The sequence below is a fragment of the Brienomyrus brachyistius genome, chromosome 20 (assembly GCF_023856365.1).
Source record: "Brienomyrus brachyistius isolate T26 chromosome 20, BBRACH_0.4, whole genome shotgun sequence".
Lineage (NCBI taxonomy): Eukaryota > Metazoa > Chordata > Actinopteri > Osteoglossiformes > Mormyridae > Brienomyrus > Brienomyrus brachyistius.
This window is the reverse complement of record NC_064552.1, coordinates 17,187,713-17,209,219: the sequence shown is the minus strand read 5'-3', so window position 1 is coordinate 17,209,219 and position 21,507 is coordinate 17,187,713. Positions and strand designations below refer to the sequence as shown.

The window sequence follows — 21,507 nt, the reverse complement described above, 5'->3', positions numbered from 1 at the left end:
GACAGTCTGTCCTAATCAGAAAAAATCCTACATGTCGTGGGGGGCAGGCATGCTGCAGGTCTCCCGCCCGGAGTATTCACACACGGAACGGCCGAACTTCAGCTATGGTCAGGACTGCATCCAAGGTGTCTATGTCGCCATCCGTTTTCGTGTTGGTCCAGGAGGATGCCGCTCCAAACGGTCCTCCCACCACTCTGGACATTGCAGCTATAGTCGCCTGCCGGGACAGTGCTCTCCTCACTAGGGAGCGAACAAGAGGAACTACACAACAAAAGATTAGTAGCAGAGCAAAAATGAGCACAGCACCCACACAAAGTGCTTTCATAAGGGCTTGCTGCCAATTTCCCCACATATCATACCACCAGTCAAACAACCCGTAATGTTGTCCTGCATTACTTGCCATCTCATCCTGTAACCCCTGCAACTTTCTCATAGCCTCAGTAAAGAAACCATCCGGGGCTGTATTATTAGGAATAAACGTACAGCACTGATCCCCAAACAGCACGCACTGTCCCCCTTTCTCTGCCAGGAGCCAATCCAGGGCCATCCTGTTCTGCCAGGTCATCAGACTGGTGGCCTGAAGCTGCTCCCTCAGAGATGCGAGTGCCTCCTGAGTATAGTTGGTAAACCTCTGCTGATTATAGTACAAATTATTTATCCATTCCACATTTTTCTTAAGAGTAGGCCAAATTACTATTGATTCGAAACCAGCAGCTATCTCACTTCTCGCCTTATATTTCTCTAGAATGCCCCTCGGCTGGCCAATCACATCTATATATACATTGGGATCCTTCTCATAATTTGCAACAAATCTGCGGGACCTAGATAGTCATCTTCTAGAATATATATCCACCTGGCTGGCTAACATTACCCTAGCGCAGAGGCCTCCCCAATTATAGGAAAGAGTAGGCCTCAATCCGCCCTCCTTACCACACAGCCACCACACATCTGCCAGGGGCACACTCTGGTTTTCTAGCACGTCCAGCGGAACACGTCATAGTTCTCCGTTCTGTGATCGGGGACCTTTCACATCCCAAACAGTTCCACAGATTCCCCAGAAGATGCCTACCTCCTCTGATCCATCATTCGTAAAACACTCATAAATACGTCCCTTGAAAAAACTCAATTTGTTCATCATAATATCTTGCTGTCCCCCTTCCCTGGGCTTAAACTGCCCACAATGCTTTTCCACCCTGTAAGCATATTTAGCATTTCCCTGATATATCAGACACTGATAGGGGCAGTATGGTATGCGCTCTGACTGGTTAGATATGGGCCTGCCCCTCCTGACACAGACTCTTCCAGACTCTTTCATAATCCTCTCCATTTCCCATTCTTCACACTGTTTATTAGTGTATGGGAACGGGACTACCCTAACTGAAGGGTCAGGACCTGCACACAACACACAACCCTCCTGCTCTAATGAAGCGGCGGTATACTTTGCCCATTTATACCACCAATTTCCAAGCATACATTTTGCTAATCCATCCAGGTCTATTTCATCCTGGGTATATTCTACAATTTGTTCACTCTCCTCACTCTCATATCTCCTCCCTATCTCTCCGCTTTCGCTCATTGTTATCTGAGAGGTTATTCAGCATCAAAGGACAAGGCTGAGTCAGTGAAGTCAATTGTTCTGAACTCACCTGACCTGTGGTCCTGCTGTGCCCCCAGACCTGAAGGGCCTGATATATCATTAGCATCACCAATATCATCGCTGTCAGCCCTACCAGAACCCACAGCTTCGTGTCCTGTCTGGAGTGGCTGGTCTGCTTGCGACGCTCCCTCTTGACCCTCAGTCTGTTCTGAACCTGAAACTGGCTCCACCCCAAGCTGTGGAGCTCCTCTGGGACCTCCATCAGGGCCATCTGAGCCAAGGGCAGCTGCATCCTCTGTGTCGTTTTCAGTGACTATCTGCCTTTCGTGCAGTACTCTAGTGCAGTGGTTCAAATGGTACCACGTATTACTCCCTTCTACCTGTACCGCTGTTGCTGTGGCTCGTGTCACCTTGAAGGGTCCCTCTCGCTGGGGCTCGTGCCACTTTCGCCGGAACACTCGCAGGTAGACTTTATCTCCTGGAAAGATGACTGGCTCCTCCTGGTCTGTGTCTTCTTTCTGTGCTTTCTCCTTTTCCTGTTTGGAAATAGCTTTGTGTATTTTGGTTAACGTCCTCATGTACAACTTTAATTCATCCCCCAGCTGATCTAGGCTGGGTCCCTTATACGGCCCCCTCCAAGTCGATCCAGGCATTGGTCTCCCTGTCAGCATTTCATGCGGAGACAAATGCGTCACCCTGTGCGTTTCCATCCGATACGCCATCAAGCCTGTTGGCAGTGCATCCACCTAGTTCATTTTCATGGTGGCGCAAATCTTATTCAGCTTCTGCTTAAGTGTGCCATTCACTCTCTCCACCATGCCCTGCGACTGAGGGTGATACACACATCCCAACCTTTGTTTTATTCTCAGCTGTTGAACCACTAACTTAGTAACTTTCCCCATAAAGGCAGCTCCATTATCAGAGCTTATTTCAGTTGGTATCCCAAACCTCGGAATCACCTCTCTGATCAGGAATTTCACCACTGTCATCGCTCCCATGTTCTTCGACTGTATTGCCTCCACCCATCTGCTGAACCTGTCCACAATCACAAGCATATATCGCTTTCCATATGCTGTCTTTCCCATGTCCACATAGTCCATCACTAGGTGTCTGAATGGTCCCTCAGGCACTGGAATGTGCCCTATTGGGGCCGTGATTGCTTTGCGTACATTGTTCTTAATGCACACTTCACATTCTGACAACCTTGCATCCACCATTGCTTGCATCTGAGGTGCCCAGAAACCTTGCCGTGTAATTTTCCATAACACCTCCCCCCTTGCGCAATGGTCAAGACCATGCGCATCCGTTATCAAAATGTTCACCAAAGACAGAGGTGCGGCCAAAAGTCCCTCATGGTTGCGATACAGACCATTAGCATCCTTAGAGCCCCCCCTTTTTAGCCACACTGAGGCCTCATAGGGGCCCGCACGCTCCTGCAGGACCACCAGATCAGAAACAGTAAGGTCCGGCTCTACAGTCACCATAGGCAAAAGATGAGCAGTCCTGACCTGTGCAGCCGCCCTGGCTGCCGCATCAGAGGCCGCATTGCCTTGAATAACAAAATCACGACCTTTGCGGTGGGCCTGACACTTAACAATAGCCAAACGCTTAGGACGCATCATTGTGTGTAGCAACTCCAAAATCTGATTATAATGCTGATTGGGGGAGCCGTCACTTTTGCGAAACCCCCTTTGCTTCCAGACTGCTCCAAAGAGATGGCATACACCGTGTGCGTATGCAGAGTCTGTGTAGATTGTAACCGTCTTATGTTGTCCTCGCTGGCACACTGCAGTCAAAGCCTTTATCTCCGCTAATTGAGCGGAAAACGGCTGTGCCGCTGGTTCTGAAACGAGAGTGTAAAAATCATCACCCTGTGCCTGAACTACAGCAAACCCAGCCTTCAAGGCATCTCCATCTCTCCAACATCAGCCATCAACAAACAACACCATCTCGCTATTTTCAGTGGGAGAGCTCTCCAAGTCTGGTCTCAGTTTAGTGTAAACCAAAGACTCTGCCACACATTCATGTGGCTGCCCCTCATCCTCCAGGGGAATGCTGTCTGCAGGGTTTACTGTAGTGCAGCGCTTTATTGTCACATCAGGGTAAGAGAGAAATGCAAAGTACGCTAACTGCCTCGCTGGGCTCAACACAAATTTGCCTTTGTCAATAAGGTCCACCACCTCATGTGAAGTATAAATTGTCACTGGATAACCCATTGTGATAGCAGTGGCCTTTTCATAGCCTAAATAGGCAGCCGCCACTCCCTGAAAACAGGGTGGGTATCCCTGAGCCACATTGTCCAGCTTCATACTGTAGTATGCCAATGGCTGCTTCCATCTGCCAGGACACAAGTCCCGAGTGAGCAGGGCTGTCCCAAAGCCGTCCTTCCTGTTCCCGACATACAGATAAAACGGCTTGGTGTAGTCTGGGAGGCCCAGAGCAGGTGCATTCTGTAGCTCCTGCTTGATAGATTCAAATGCTACTGAGGCCTCATTTGTACAAATTAAGGAGGCCTTCAAATTAGTGTGGCCCTCCTCCTTTATCAGTGCCCGCAACGGTGCCACCTTCACAGCATAGTCCTCAATCCAGTCCATGCTGAACCCTGTCATCCCTAAAAAAGTCAGCATCTGTGACACAGTCATGGGTTTCGGAGCCTTAGTGATCCCCGTTAGCTGTTCTGCTGCTATAGCTTTCCTCCCATGGCTGATCTCACGCCCCAAGTACGTAACCTGCTCTTGGCAGTACTGCAGCTTGGCCTTGGACACCTTATGCCCCCCTTTCGCCAAAACCTTCAGCAACTGCACTGAGTCCTGGTGGCAGTCTGCCAGCGTTTCAGCACACAACAATAGATCATCCACATACTGTATTACTGTACTTTTTAACTTCAGTCCATCTAAGTCTGCCTTAAGCACCTGATTAAAAACATGCAGCAAATGCTTAAATCCCTGTGGCATCCTCGTGTAGGTATACTGCTGACCCCTGTAGGTGAAAGCAAACAGAAACTGTGACTGTTCTGCAAGGGGCACACTGAAAAACACAAATCCACAACTGTAAACCATTTTGCAGTAGGAGGCACATTTGTCAACAGAGCATGTGGATTGGGAACTTCTGTTGTCTGATCCTCCACTACCTCATTTACTGCACGCAAATCATGAACCAGCCTCCACTTTTCACCTCCTGCCTTTGGCACAGGCAAGAGGGGGGTGTTGCAGCAGCTAATGGTAGGCACCAACACCCTTGCATCCAGTAATCCCTCTATCGTTTCCCTTATACCTTCCTCGGCCTCAGGTTTCATGGGGTACTGGTTTTTCCAGGGTGGTGTGCACCCTGGTTTAAGATAAATTTCCAGAGGACTAGCTGAATTTACGAGGCCTACATCTATCATGAGCAGTCCACACCTCCTCAGGCACTTGCCTTTCCATTTCCTGCCAACATTCCTCTGTACTTTCTTTTGCATCACACTGTACTCCTATCATGCTCCACAGCCACGAATCTCTATTGTCAAACTTCAAATCACCTACAACCTTTGCACTCCACTGAATCCTTAACATCTTCTCTCCTGCTGCTGCCTGCACTCTTTCACGCACCGTCGGCACCCAAACCACCTGCTTTGCTCGCCCCATCATTTCTCCCAGATCCAGCATAGACCAATTAAAAGCCACTGCTATGTGGGGCTCCATGTCGGGTATGTTGTACCATTCTCCCACTATTCCCGTTTTCCAAATCGGAATGGCTACTCCCTCAGGGCCTAATATTATCCCATCTGTTATCATGCACATCCTTTCTTTCTCCCGGCCAGGCAGAGACTCTATCAGCTGATCCCACTCATCCTTTACTTCAGGATCACTGAATTTTCCCCATCGCAACAAACAAATATGTTTGTCCTGTGTCCAATTTAACCTATTGCTATATTGTTCCTGTATAAATGGGCCCCACTGTTCTAAAATGTCCCAAATTTTTCCAGTAACATCTTCAATCCCATATAAACTATACTGCCCTCTGTGGAACAACAAATTTTGTCGCATAAGGCTGTACTGTCCACTGAGCACCTCTACACCTCCCTCTGTACATTTTATATCTATCTGCAGCTGACACAAAGCATCTCTGCCTAACAAATTCACTGGGGTGTGCTCTGATATTAGTATGGGCATATTTACAGTTTTGTCCCCTATCTTAATCTCCACTGGAGCAGATTTAGGAATATGCTGCACTTGTCCCGAGAATCCTATGGTCCTGACCTTCTCAGCGGACTGGGGGATATGACTGGCATCTTTTAGTCCTACACAAGTGTAGGTGGCTCCAGTGTCTATCATCATTGGAATTACTTTGCCATTTATTTGAACCTGCAGCATCGGCTCAGCCTCAGACCCCTTACTCAACATTGGCATCTGAGGTCCCCCTTTAGGATTCTCTGGGCACCCCTAGAATAAACGTCCCTGGGCCCACGGGTTGATCGGACCCCGTGATCTGTTATTCTGCAACTGCGGATTGCCACCCCTGCCTCTATTTGGCATTGGACCTACAGAGCCTCCTGGATTAACCGGGCCAATAGGGCGTCTCGGGCTCACCCCCTGAAAGGGTGGATTTGGGCAGACTCTAGAGGTATGACCAGGCTGGTTACATTTCCAGCACACCAGCTGAAGTGGCCTGTTCCCCAGGCTTCCCATAGACTGGGATTGTCTAATTTGTGGGAAATCAGGTGCTCTCTGGTCACCCCCCCACCTATCATATCTATTCTCTCTATTCCAATCAGGGACCGAAGACCAATTAGTGTTCTGAGGGGCCCCAGCGACAGGAGACTGTCGGCTGTCCACAGGCTGCCCCCGGGGGCTGGGGTCTGGAGAGACCACTGGTGCCTGGAATTTTTTCTTTTTAGCGGTCAGCTCCTCCAGCTGCATCTGATTCAGTTTCTTTGTCAGCTCCCTCTCACGCTCTTTAGCAGAGTCCTCCTCCTCTCTGTACAAGTCAATAGCGTGAATCAGCTGCTCACGGTACTGCTCTTCAGGCATAGTAATAAGTCCCACAACTTGCCTTAGCCTGCTTCTCACTGGCTTAGGGAGTGCGTCCTGCAGTGCCCTCCGGTACAGACTTCTGAATGTCGGTTTCTGCAGATCCTGCTCTCAGTGCGCCACCGCTTTTCTTGAGCTTGCAGATAGGCAGCTGGGCTCTCCCCCTCCTTTATGGGCTCCACCTTCATTTCAACCACACTCAGCCGTGGAGGAAACATTAATCGCAGCTGGTGCCAGAAGTTAGCGCGGTAACCGTCAAAGGGACATGCATCATTCACAGGAGTCCCTGTCGCCGCTGCCAGGCCACTGCTTCGCAGGAGTCTCTCCATTGCGTCCACCCCCAAAGTGCGAGCCATAACCGCCTTTATGTCCCCTATCGCCAGGAGCCGACCCATAGTTTCCTCCTCTATTGCTTTTATCCACTTTCCGGCCCCTTCTGCCAGAACTGGGAGTCTGAGAAGCAGGCCCTCCAGATCCTGTCCTGCCCACGGCACATACTGTGTCTGTGCTCCTTTCACCATTAACGGAAGCATCGGAGTGTACCTGGTGGGGGGCCTTACAGCCCTCCTGCTTCTCACTACTCTATCCTCTACTCCTTCCTCACTTTCTGTTTCTGTCTCCTTCTCCTGAAACTGACTCCATCCTTTAGATGGAGGGTTAGGGGTGTCCAGCAGGTGCGTCAGCCCTTCTACTTCACTACCACTTACTCCATACCCCACCTTTTTAGCACTTCCCTTTTTCTCAGATCCACATACCTGGCCTTCTGTTATTAGCTCACTCCCTCGCAGTCCTTCCTCCATGGCCTGCCGCAGCAATGCACTCACTTCCCTGTATCCATCTAAACAACTTGCTGTTCCTTTCTGCTCACTTCCTGCTTGATCCTTCTGTGTCACCTCACCTTTGAATTCTACCTTCCCCTCTATTACTGGAAACTGACCCTTGTATGAAGGAGGTGGGGCTTCCACTAACGGGTACTGACTTTGATAAGACGGTGGCCATATTTCTTTCTGCCTCATCTCTTCTTTCTCACTTAATGCCTTTCTCATTGCTTTCTGGTCCCTTCTCCGGGTCTCTCCCTTTACTTTAAACAACCTCAAAACTTCCAGTTCCTTACGCCTTTTCTTTTTACGCCTTTCTGTGTTCTTATTAGCCTTATGATACTTTATCAGAGTCTCCATCTCCCCACACACTGCTACATCCCATGTGCCCCCTTTAGGCCACTTAGTTACCAGGGCCTTTGTTCTATTCTCCCACTTTTTAGACATCTTTTCTATCTTTGTTTTAAGCAGGGGGTGCTCCCTCCCCAGCTGCTGTACTGGTGTGTCTGCTGCCTTTACTGGGCCCTTTATTTTACTGTTATCCTCCACTCTACTGTCACTTGGGCTGTTTTCCTGTCTGGTATAAAAATTTGCAAATTTCCTCACAGCCAACCCATGTTCTATTGTTTTCCTTTCTTTTCCTTAATAAGAGTTCTCTCCCTGACTGAACCTACTTCACCTTAAAGTCTCACTGACTCTAAATTATTTTCTACTTACTCCTAACGTTGCACCCAATTATCTACGGGCACACATATACCAAAGCTTCTCTTGTGCTAGATCCTCAAAAACTTCCCTTCTCTCTTTTTTATCAGCCTGATTTTACGCTTGTCTGCCCACCGTGCACACGAGCCTCCTCACACTTTCTCTGTTGAACTCCCTAATTCCATGGAAAGTCACGAAACATCTTGTCTATGACCTGTTGTTCTCTCACAAAGATGTGCTTTAATACCCTTTATCTCTAAACTTAGTCTCTATAGTCCAGAGAATCTTCTAATCACATTTTATTCAAAAAACTTTATTTTGAGATTTGTCAAAATTCTAAACTCACCTACCTGCACTTCCACTACTATAATTGATTTTTTATAGAAATCACAAATGCTCTATCCAGTCCCCCTGCTAGATTGATCCCTTTTTAATTTTAGTCTCCTAAGCAGTTTTACCTCTGGGGTGCTTATTTCTGCTTCATACACCTTATCACTCAACTTATCCGTCAAAAATATATGTGCTTTTTCTCTGATTCAACCCAAAATTGCATATATGATCACTTTCCCCACTTCTGCATAACAAAACCAGTCTGATCCAGCAGACCTTTAAAATCCCCACAACTTCTAATACTTAGGCTCTCTCTGGCCTTATTACTTTACCAATATTTTATTTGCAACACAACATAACCTTTGCTTAAAACAATTCCTTAGCAATATCTTTGTATCACGACATAACAGCATTTTCCCCCCACAACTTGAAACACACGGGCCCCTCCCTTAGGGCAACCCAACCTTTACTTTATCAGAACAGGGAGACCCCCCTCTCTTAGGGCGATGTCTCTGGCTCACACTAATTCAAGAACCTGCAGCACAAACACTGGCCCTCTCTCAGGGCAATACCTTTAAATCACTTATTAAACCTTCAAGGCCTCTACGCCTCGCAACAATATATCAAGCCCTCAGGGTCAACTTTCCCCTCCTTCAAGGCGCTTATCTCTGAGGGAATATCCACACGTGACCCTTCCTTTAGGGACTTCTCTCACATCACACACACACTGGGCCCACTGGACACTGCACAAACAGCTCCGAGACACCCCCGTCTCCGTCTCCCTATTCTATTTCCCTATTCTATTAAACAATAATAAAAACCTTTCCTTACCTATGTTTAGGTCGCGCCACTTAAATTCAGACGGGTGTCTCCCGGTTCTCCGCCAGGTGCTCGCCTCCCCAGGTCTCTTCTCCGGTCCTGTTCGTGATGCCAATTTATGTCGTGGTTTTTTCTCCTTCCCCGCCAAATCAGAAGTCAGAGGGCCGCTTGTGCAGTATCCAGAATTCAGTCTTTATTGCAACAATGAAGTTACAACCAAGGCTGTTTTACACCAATTTTTATATAAGTTCTTATCATTTAACAGTATCTCGTCACTTAAGCATCATCATTCCTTTAGCCATTAAAATAATTGTTTTTTTCCCTTAATCCACACCCCTAGGTGATAAGTTTGTCAATCATTTCTTTTACCATTTGGTCTCTCAGCTGAACGTAATGGTGGCACGAGCTGCTCCACTTGGTTTTTTAAAAATGCTCAGCCATGAACTTCTGGTGAACTTAGGCGAATCCCTTCCTTCAGTAGTAAACCTTGGCAGTTTCAGCTTTTTACACATTGTCTAACTAAAAGGTTGATAATATATTTGTCCTTTAACATAGTGATAAAATATACGTTAATAAAAGTGAATATTCATAGATTCAGGACTAACATAAAGTAGCTAACAGAATCTCAGACTAACAAAAGGTGCAAATACATACTCAGTTGATTACATTGTGTTGATTACATTATAATGTGTACATTGTAATGATTACATCATGGATATTTGACATACTTTTTAATAATATCATAATACTTGTATTCTACGTTATATAGTGCTAAATAATATTCCATAAAGCTTATTTGGCACATGATGAAATATTTCATCTGCAAGGAGGCCAAGCCAGGTACAAAGCAGCAGTGTGTCTAAGCAATAGAATTATTTTGGGAGAGGAGAGTACAGTTGATTAAAGGAGTGGAGATTTTAGGAAACGTGTTTTAGCAATTCAGAAAAACTGTAAAATGTTAAGGCATGTCAGACTACTTTGAAAGTGGGTGAGAGGCCTCAGACTCCAAAGGGTTACAGTAAATACTGATTATGCTGTGTTTCTTTTATGTTCCTCTTTTTGAGTCTGGTACTATGACAAAAAATTCCCAATCTATCTATCTAGTGCTACTTCATCATTCCATCCTCTTTGTGCAACGTAGTGACGTAAAGTACTGTCAGCAGAACAGCATGATACTACCACCACCCTGCTTGACCATTGGTTCAGTGTTCTTAGATTAAGAAAACAACCTCACCTTGATCCCCTGCAAACATATCTCTTTTCATTGTGGCCAAACAGAGAAGTTAATGATACATTCACATGTCATTGTGACTGCCCCCCACCCCACCCCGTGAATATGCAGCCATCAGCAGCCTTTCAGACTATTAGACAGACAGAACACACTAAGGAATGTGTCTGTTTTATTCAAGCACAGTACAGAACCATATAAGAACATAAGAACATAAGAACTATACAAACGAGAGGAGGCCATTCGGCCCATCAAGCTCGCTTGGGGAGAACTAAACTAATAGCTCAGAGTCGTTAAAATCTTATCTAGCTCTGATTTAAAGGAACCCAAGGATTCAGCTTGCACTACATTATCAGGAAGGCTATTCCATACTCTGACTACACGCTGTGTAAAGAAGTGCTTCCTTAAATCCAGCTTGAAATGTTCTCCCGCTAATTTCCACCTATGGCCACGAGTTCGTGTATTTAAACTAATGCTGAAGTAACTATTTGGTTGAACAGCATCCAAACCTGTTAGAATCTTATATACCTGGATCATGTCCCCCCTCAATCTCCTTTGCTTGAGACTGAACAGATTTAGCTCAAGTAACCGTTCCTCGTATGACATTCCTCTAAGACCAGGAATCATTTTTGTGGCCCTACGCTGCACCTTTTCTAAGGCCACAATGTCCTTTTTAAGATATGGTGACCAAACCTGCACACAATATTCTAGGTGAGGTCTCACCAAGGAATTGTATAATCTTAGCATTACCTCCCTTGACTTAAACTCCACACACCTGGAGATATACCCCAACATCCTATTGGCCTTTTTTATTGCTTCCCCACACTGGCGAGAATGGGACATGGAAGCATCAACATACACACCAAGGTCTTTCTCATGATCAGCTACCTTTATTTCAGTGACACCCATGAAATACCTGTACTTTATATTTCTGCTCCCTAGATGGAGTACCTTACATTTATCGACATTAAATTTCATCTGCCAGGTATTGGCCCAGTCACTAATTAAATCAAGATCCCGCTGTAGCTGCTGAGCCACTAATTCAGTATCTGCTACACCACCCACCTTGGTGTCATCTGCAAATTTCACCAGTTTACTGTATATATTGGTATCCATATCATTTATGTAAATTAGGAACAATAGTGGTCCTAAAATCGAACCCTGCGGTACCCCACTATGAAGGCAAGCCCACTGTGACATTGTGCCTCTTATAACTACTCGCTGTTTCCTATCTGTTAACCAGTTATCAATCCAGGTCGCTATGGTACCTAAAATACCTGTCGCTTTGAGTTTAAGTAGGAGCCTCTTGTGGGGGACAACATCAATATGTTTTTTTTTATTTTTCATTTTCTACTCTGTCCACCTTTATTCTCCACAATCAACCTTATTACTTTGTTTAGGCCTGTAATTAGTCTGTTACACACATCTTGGGTCACTCTCCTCTCCCAAAATAACTCTATTGCTTGGACACGCTGCTGCTTTGTATCTGGCTTGGCCTCCTTGCAGATGAAGTACTTCATCATGTGCTAAACAAGCTCGATGGGCTTCAAATCTGTTTAATTTTCATATACCACACTCAATCTTATTACTTTGTTTAGGACTGTAATTATTATACTGCAGACATCATGGGTCCGCCTCATCTCCAAAAGGTGAAGTAAAATACAAAATTCTAACTTCATCAATAAACTGACTAAAAATACATTTTGATCTTGGCCATCTTTGCCTCACAGCAGAAACAGTTTCTTAAATTTCACAGGCCATTTATTGCAGTGTAATCAGTTTATTAATGAAACTGGAATTTTGTCTAAATATAAGAAAATTATACTTGTTCATTACATCATCGTGGGGGATCTTATTATAGTCAAGGTCCCACCCAGGACCCAGCCAAGGACCATCCAAGGAACAGCCAAGGACCAGCCAAGGACCAGCCAAGGAACAGCCAAGGACCAGACAGGGACCCATCATGGAAATATGGGAAAATTCAAGTGGCTACATCTGCACATATACATCAAAAAATGTACCTGACAAAAATGTTATTTTAATGCTATCATGTTGTCATTTAAACTGCATTACACTGGTTTTAGTATTAGGATATTTCTGCATTTAAACGACAGTATTAAGTAATTTCTACAAAGAAATGTTTGATTAATGATTTGACTAAATATTACTGTTAACAATGTTCCATTGTATTTCCATTTATAGTTTTTTAATGTCATGATTTTATGCCACTTCAGTGTTAATTCTACAAATATTTTTTTACAGTGTGTAGATGCTATCTGACATAGGGACAACGTGGTTCACAATGCTAGGTCTGGTAAATTTATTAAACCCAACATGATATAATTTATCAAAGCTTATATAATTAAGTTAAAATTTTTGTCCCTGTATCAAACACACTTTAATGATCCATATTCAATACAAACCTGACACACATCTCACAAGTCTAATACTCATTATGAGTAGTTTAAAGAGCGCAGTTCACTTAAAAGCCCTGGACACTAACACAGTACAAAAAGGTGTCAGAGTTTGTTTTTTGGGAGAAACTAAGAAAGCAGGTAACTGATGGTCAGATATTGCCATGACGAAAAATACATTTGATTTTTCCCTTATTCATCCACTTTATTAGGTACACCAGGTCAACTGCTTGTTAAATCTAATCAGCCAATCATATCTCAGTACTAACAGTCTGAGATGAATGCTCAACATACTAAGCTATGCAGCAGTCCAAGGAACAGGGAAAACAGAAGGGACTTAAGTACACTGGGACTGAAGGGCAAGAGACAGGGAGGAACACGATGGCCTGCGACACCTACTGGCCAAACCGGTTGGAGACATGAAGGGCAGGGCCAGATGGGTGCTGATTGTGAGAGCGCTTTAAATTGACACGCTGACTGTATGTAACTATTATTGTGCTTTTTTGTTTGTAAATCTTTAAGTGACAATAAAATAAATAAAATAAAAAAGGCTGTACAGATCAGGTAGTGAGAGCTACTTCCAAGGACACCTCTCACTGGCAGAGTTACATGACGTGCCCATTCTCCTTCAGGTCCGCACTGTATGGGTTACAAGTATTTAGGTATTAACAACTCAGTTTGGGTCAAGTTAACCTGAAGTACGAAGCCAACAGCGTCAACTCAGCATTTTTAAGAGTGAAGAAAACTAGTGGTGTGATATTGAAAAGCCAGAGTTACCGCCACTTATCCTCAAAGTTAATCGGCTAAACAAGGAATCTGGCTTCACAATATTAGCCTCAGAAAGCGCCCGGTAGCTCACCATCAACACATTTATTTATTTAGCTTGCGGACACAAAATAATTTTTATTATGAAGACAGGGAAAGCAGGGAATAACCCAGGATGAGACACCCATTGCAAGGCACACTGACACATGACCACCTATGAACCATTTGGTAACTCTGTTTAGCCTGAGCATGGAGGTACCTGGAGGACACCTCGCGATAACATGGGGAAAACATGCAAGCTCCACACACATGAAACCCTAGCAGGGGCTTGAACCCAGCTCCTAGAAGCATGAGGCAACAGGGCTAGCCACTGCACCACCATGCCATCCTGCGTTATGACTAATAAAGTCATATATGTTCATAACTTTCATTTCTTCTCAAATATATACTGCAAGTTGTTCATCATCAGTAATCCATGTCTTTGCGATGTAATTTTGTAAATCCTACAGGTCACATGCATGCATGGCGTGAAAATGAAACAAAACCCAACTTCCCAATGCAACCCAAAGCTAACTTACCTAAGTACAGACTCACGTGCACCACCTTCAAGTCTTGCTATAATTTCCTTTTTACGTTCTACAAATACCCTCACTGCTTTCCTCTTTGGTTTGCTGCAATCATGTTCACTTTCATAGGGGCCATGATTACTATATCACTAAACATACTGTAGACAAAGCACTACAAAAATCATATCGAACAAAGGAACACATCAATCTCACGTCAAACTCGGTCAAGAGGTACTACGAAACAGACCGATTCACAGGCATAAGCAACCCAGTAGGACCATTTGCATGTCAGCTCATCAAAGATGCATCTTGATTTGTACAAATTTAGCAGTTCCGTTTCGTCGTGATCAGTAAAAGACCAGTAACAACTCATTTTGGCCTAAAAAGTGGCAATATGTAACCTGTTTTAGAAGCAGCAGATTTAACTCTGCACATATTTAAATATTTGTCTTTTACATGCCTCTGACGTCCCAAATTAGTAAGAGCTGCTGTTTGGCTGAATGTTTTCCATTTAGTATGAATTCAAATGATTCAACTTCTAAAGACAACATGAGACCATTGTATTTGGATCATTGTTGAATGTTCATTGTTGAAGTTTTGTTGCTTTAGAATACAATTTTAAAGATTTGATTATACATGCAGGGCGGCATGGTGGTGCAGTGGTTAGCACTGTTGCCTCACACCTCTGGGACCCGGGTTCGAGTCTCTGCCTGGGTCACATGTGTGCAGAGTTTGCATGTTCTCCCCATTTCGTCGTGGGGTTTCCTCCAGGTACTCCGGTTTCCCCCCACAGTCCAAAAACATGCTGAGGCTAATTGGAGTTGCTAAATTGCCCGTAGGTGTGAATGGTGTGTGAGTGTGCCCTGTGATGGGCTGCCTCCCTGCCTCAAGCCCATTGATTCTGGGATAGGCTCTGGATCCCCCGCGACCCCGGAGGATAAGTGGTTTTGTTTGGAAAATGGATGGATGGATGATTACACATGCACATTTATCTAGTAAATGAAAACAAACAGCATTATCATAAAGACAACTTTTACAGCAAACATTTTGTGAATGTACAACTTTGTAATTTGCCGATCAGTGCTGACACACCACAGCACAACACACAGTGCACAACCACGAAATCTCTCCTCAGGTGATTGATGGACTCTGAGCATGAGACGTACAAAAGATGAGGACTCTTCTCCACTATGTAAATGGAAATTGTTCTTTATCTATTATTTATACCTTTTGCTTATATCGTAAGATTTAGGAACACACTGAAAAAGATCAACTTTAATACATTTGAAGGTTGAAGTTATTGGAATTTGTTACGGCTGATATGGTAAAATAAGTTTTTGGACCGAACTGTCGAAAAATGTGGAATGAAAATGCAGTTTAATGGTTGAATCCGTGGTTTGCCTAACTTGCTATAAATTGCACACACATCCAGCATTAAAGTGACAGGGAGCTATTAGACCAGAGTTGTTGTACTGCATTAACACGGAACAGCAAAAAATATCATAACATTATTCTAACATTAATGTCATGTTGTTCTTAATAGATTTCCAGTTCTGATTTTAAATTGGGCCTTTAAGCCTAGAATATGGTCAGTTTTAAAAATGCTTGACTTTGTTGCAACTCTGACTAAGTTGAATTCCATCGAGTGGCTGACAGGTGTGAATATTATCCTGAAATTGACAAGTTAATGTCATCTTTCCAGTTAATGTGAGTTTGTTCTGTGTGGGTCTCTGTCTCAGGCTGTCATTTTAGTCCTAGTCTCATTTAAAGCACTTAACAATATGCATGAATTGCATAGCTGCTAATGTAAAAAACTAAAACTAACTTGAAAAGCATTCTACAATAACATACAGTATTATGAAGTATTAATAGTATTTATTGCCAATTCCAGATGGCAGGTAACTTCTATAATATGAATAGAATACAAGATATTTTAAACCAAATTACAGTTGTTATTTTTCTGTTTAAAAAAGACAATTGCTGTAATTTACATACGACAAAACCTGTAAAAGACATTTTGTAATTCTTTTCTAAATGACATGAAGATACTTTGTTACTCTCCTTGGGGAAATTCTCTTTTCACCTACCCCATCTTGCTCTACTTGACACGGGCACAGACAAAGCTGACAGCAAGCCTGGCAGCAAAGGGCAGCCACCTGTAGGGACACCCATGGAGCTGGGGGTTTTACAGTGATTAACAGCAATTTTGCAATACTTTTCTGGCAGCTTTTTTTTGCTAAGAATTTACAGTAAATTCTACAGACAATTCTACATTAAAACAGATGTCATTCCTAAGCGCAGCATGGACTGCTTCCGGACACAGTATCAAATGTGACTTACAGAGTCACTTGAGTAAGCTGGAGATCCTACAACCCCGGGTAAGAGAGCCTGCAGTAGGCAGCCTACCAAAAGAGGGCCTTCCTGTTCCCTTGGTGAATTAGAAAACCAGTGGAGAGAGCTCTTCTGTTGCAGTTTCACACAGATGAACAACATGGAGTACCTTGGATTGAGGTTTTGCAGTAAGAGGGTGCTGAAAGAAAAAGGAGTTTCAAAGACATTGGTCTGCCTGTACTGCCGATTTTGTCTCTGCCGATTTCAGATGTTCATGTAAAGCGTGAATTTACTAATGTGACATTCCTTAAATATAACCACTTAAACAGAACGGTTGTAAATTTTCTGTCCAGTTTCGTAGATGGACTGACGCAGAGGCAGACCTATGGTTAGGTCTGGGTGGTATTGACAGCTGGGCCCACCCAATTAGATTAATGAAACTGCATTTTTTATATATAAACTACTGTCTTCTAACTCTGTTCCTATACATCACTGTTGTTACTGTGGCAAGTACGACAGAATGTGTGAGCTCCCTCTAGTGGTGATCTAGGTAGAATTTTTTCTCAATTTTTTCGCTATTCTGTCTTCTTTTCATACATATAATGCAGCGATTAGCTTCATACTGGGCACCGACACACCTGGAAATGGCGTAACATCGAATCGAATTAATGTGCAGGAAGGCTACCAATTCTGTCATTTTCCACTAACACCAAATTAACTCGCTAGCCTCCCAAGGTCATTCTAAATTAATTGCAACAGACATGCTCAGGCAGTGGCATCTTCTGGTTTGTCATATATGGAAGCCTTCATTAATAACTCAGACTAGCTAGTTTTGTTCCTAAGGACAAAGTAAATTTCTATCATCTAATCATGGGAGTTTTTATAGCCACTGAGCTCATGTAAAAGGGAGAACCGACTGATGAACTTGAGGTTGCAAATCATCTATGTCGCAGTCGCTGGTCCCGTTTGTATTTATTGAGTGTATATCTAAAGTTTCTTATTTAGTTTTTTTGAGTTTATGTTTGGCACCCTACTGTAACACAAAGCTGGCAATTCATGTATTATAATTTAAGATAGCGTTATGGTGCCTCATTGCACCTGCATTTAGATTTTATGGCTAACTGTATGGTAGATTACTTCCTTCAAACGATATGAAGAAATGCCTCAGTCCAATTTGCCTGAACAAAATACAGCTTTTCATAGTCCTGAGCCCTCGCAATACATTTAGTTTACAAGAAACTTTCTTTAACATTGAAAAGAAATACAGAACTTCATGCATCTGTGTGACGGACATCTCCGACATTCCCTGGTAAAATGGCCCCTACACACAAATCGTGACGTATTACACATGCAACCTAATACAACCCATTGCCTATACATGTCTCAGTAGGTGGAGACATTACGAAGCAGAGGCCACGCCCTAGCTCAGCTGTCATCATATCTAGACTTACGAACAGGGAGCTATTTCAAACAGAAAAATTTACAGAAATTCTGAATTTTATTTCACGTAACCCGAATCATCTTCTGTAAAATACACAACCGTGCAATTTCACAGTTTATAAAACTGCTTTGCAGTCAAAGACTACCTTCACAATATATTCTAACAATCAAAAAACACTGCCTCTGAATCTTTGTCAAACAAATCCTAAACATCAACACGACTAATGAGGGGGACCCAACATACAGGTATTTCAAAAATACAATTTAGAAAAAATCAAGAACAAACATTTAATGGACTGACTGAACTGTATGGGTCTGGTGGTGCGTCTCAATGTATCCTAATCAAGAAAATCACTGGGAGCACTGGTAGGGCCTCTCTCCTGTGTGAATCTGCTGGTGTCTTTTTAGGTTTCCTAAACGGCTGAAGCTCTTCTCACACTGGGAGCACTGGTAGGGCCTCTCTCCTGTGTGAATCCGCTGGTGTCTCTTCAGGAGATTTAAATGACTGAAGCTCTTCTCACACTGGGAGCACTGGTAGGGCCTCTCTCCTGTGTGAATCCGCTGGTGTGTCTGCAGGTGACTTAACTGCCTGCAGCTCTTCCCACACTGGGTGCACTGGTAGGGCTTCTCCCCTGTGTGAATCCGCTGGTGTGTCTTTAGGTTTCCTAAAATACGGAAGCTCTTCTTACACTGGGAGCACTGGTAGGGCCTCTCTCCTGTGTGAATTCGCTGGTGTCTCTTCAGGTGACTTAAATATCTGAAGCTCTTCTCACACTGGGAGCACTGGTAGGGCCCCTCTCCTGTGTGAATACGCTGGTGGCTCTTTAGGATTCCTAACACTCTGAAGCTCTTCCCACACTGGGTGCACTGGTAGGGCTTCTCCCCTGTGTGAATCCGCTGGTGTGTCTTTAGGTTTCCTATAATACGGAAGCTCTTCTTACACTGGGAGCACTGGTAGGGCCTCTCTCCTGTGTGAATTCGCTGGTGTCTCTTCAGGTGACTTAAATATCTGAAGCTCTTCTCACACTGGGAGCACTGGTAGGGCCTCTCTCCTGTGTGAATACGCTGGTGGCTCTTTAGGATTCCTAACACTGTGAAGCTCTTCCCACACTGGGTGCACTGGTAGGGTCTCTCCCCTGTGTGAATCCACTGGTGTGTCTTCATTTGACTTAAATGTCTGAAGCTCTTCCCACACTGGGAGCACTGGTAGGGCCTCTCTCCTGTGTGAATACGCTGGTGTCTCTTCAGGTGACTTAAATGACTGAAGCTCTTCTCACATTGAGAGCACTGGTAGGGCCTCTCCCCTGTGTGAATCCGCTGGTGTCCCTTCAGGTGACTTAAATATCTGAAGCTCTTCTCACAGTGGGAGCACTGGTAGGGCATCTCTCCTGTGTGAATCTGCTGGTGTGTCTTTAGGTTTCCTAAAATACTGAAGCTCTTCTCACACTGGGAGCACTGGTAGGGCCTCTCTCCTGTGTGAGACTGCTGGTGGCTCTTCAGCAGATTTAAATGACTGAAGCTCTTCCCACACTGGGAGCACTGGTAAAGCCTCTCTCCTGTGTGAATCCGCTGGTGTCTCTTCAGGTGACTTAAATATCTGAAGCTCTTCTCACACTGGGAGCACTGGTAGGGCCTCTCTCCTGTGTGAATACGCTGGTGGCTCTTTAGGATTCCTAACACTCTGAAGCTCTTCCCACACTGGGTGCACTGGTAGGGTCTCTCCCCTGTGTGACTCCGTTGGTGTGTCTTTAGGGTTCCTAACTGATTAAAGCTCTTCCCACACTGGGTGCACTGGTAGGGCTTCTCCCCTGTGTGAATCCGTTGGTGAGTCTTTAGGGTTCCTAACCGATTAAAGCTCTTCCCACACTGCGTGCACTGGTAGGGCCTCTCTCCTGTGTGAATACGCTGGTGGCTCTTTAGGATTCCTAACACTGTGAAGCTCTTCCCACACTGGGTGCACTGGTAGGGTCTCTCCCCTGTGTGAATCCGTTGGTGAGTATTTAGGTTTCCTAAATGACTGAAGCTCTTCCCACACTCAGAACACCGATGGGACTTCTTTTTGCGAGTCTGCCTGTGTATTTTACAGTCTCTGTTTATATTGAAAGTCTTCTTACCCTGGGAACCCTGCTGTGCTGTCAGTGTGTCTGTATTGGCTTCTGCCAAGGTACTGAGTGTGTCTTTACTGGGCTGAGCGGCACTGGGGCCAGCAGAAGTTGGGGAATCCTGGTTTGTGTTGACAGTTCCAGCCCTCAGTTGTCTGACATACTCCTTGGGGCGAGATTCATTCATTCTCCTTGCTGGAGGCAAGATGAAAACAAGTCAGTCAGTACTGAGAGGGAAAAGAGTTAATAGAAAAAAAAGTCAGAAAAATAGTGAAGGCAAACGTATCTTCCAAAGATCCTTCGTTACTCCATACGCAGTTTATGTTCACAATGTGGAATTCACACTGCAATCTCCGACATGCCTGAACTTTACCGAGTACTAACACTGCTGGTTTGAAATGGCAACCTGAAGCACAAACTATGACCTTCAAATGTACCAAAACATTTGCAGTTTTGATGGTATATGTTGGTAGCTAAAATCACCTGGGTTTGGAGGTTTCGCACACTGTTTGCTCCGCCCACCAGTAACTAACAGAAGAGAACCAATCAGCTCCACCTCAGTCACATCCTGAACCGCTGCACCCTTCACCTTCTGTCATGAAAACAAACAAGACAGAATAAGCTGTTCACCTCAAATCTATACAGGTGCTTCTATTTGCTTAATAGTAAAAAAGGAGCAGAAACCAAACAAATTATTTCAAGTATAAACATTAAACTGAAATTATGTCCATTTCTGGTGTGACCTACCGTTGGCTGCTTTCGAAATTAAAACACAGAAATTATACCACTTCAGAACGGAAAAGTGACATTTGCAAAGAGACCCATCTACACTCCATTTCACCTTGGGGGGGCTCTCATTCGCAGTCCCTTCACCCTCAGATATCAGGTATTCCCCCTCCTCTTTTTTAACCTCTCTGACACCCTGCTGGGAAGGTTGCTGGTTTGTATGGCAGGTGGTGTTACTGCAGGAAGACGTCTGCTGAAACCAAAATGATATCAAACACATTGAGACTGTGCCAGTTAATTAGAATGTTGCAATACAAAGCCAGCAGCAGATTGCGTTGAGCACAAACAGACCCTCTTTCCCTGGTCTGTAGCACATGACTCTGATCCCACAGCAGGGGTTCTGCTCTGACCGGACCGCCTGGATGTAGGCTGGAGACTCCTGGATGCTGAAAACACAAATGATCACTTCAGGCAGACTGCATCACCTTAGCGCATATCCGCAAGGCTCTTTGTGTTTGGGTCGCAACTACAGGCACTTTCACATTGAGCTTTTGTCTGGAACCAAAACCTTATCCTGGAACCAGGGATTTCTCTCACGTTCACATTGCGGGAACTCAGCCCGATTGTAGTTCCCTGGAAGAAGTTCCAGAACCCTTTAGT

The 21,507-nt window shown here is 44.4% G+C and overlaps 3 protein-coding genes across 19 annotated transcripts in view; all 3 read right to left on the bottom strand.

Annotated features, from left to right (window-relative positions):
- Window positions 1-21,507, bottom strand: part of LOC125715410 (zinc finger protein 239-like) — a 253,618-nt gene that overhangs the window by 174,815 nt on the left and 57,296 nt on the right. Inside the window, exon 6 of one of the 17 annotated variants that reach the window (XM_048986871.1) lies at window positions 20,963-21,097. The exons of 14 other annotated variants lie outside the window; for them this stretch is intronic. In XM_048986871.1, coding sequence (XP_048842828.1) covers window positions 20,963-21,097 — 135 coding nt within the window. Of the gene's footprint in view, window positions 1-20,962; window positions 21,098-21,198; window positions 21,271-21,507 lie in introns of those variants that run through there. 2 more of the 17 variants (XM_048986881.1, XM_048986882.1) reach the window with 2 other exon arrangements.
- Window positions 1,328-9,154, bottom strand: LOC125715434 (uncharacterized). Its single transcript, XM_048986939.1, has 2 exons — window positions 7,362-9,154; window positions 1,328-2,133 (listed from the first exon to the last, which is right to left on the bottom strand). Exons 1-2 carry the CDS (start codon window positions 7,869-7,871, stop codon window positions 1,591-1,593), a joined length of 1,053 nt encoding a protein of 350 aa, XP_048842896.1. The 5' UTR covers window positions 7,872-9,154; the 3' UTR covers window positions 1,328-1,590.
- LOC125716058 (zinc finger protein 883-like) lies at window positions 18,371-20,308 on the bottom strand. The gene has a single exon (XM_048988291.1). The coding sequence runs from the start codon at window positions 20,306-20,308 to the stop codon at window positions 18,371-18,373; it is 1,938 nt and encodes a 645-aa protein (XP_048844248.1).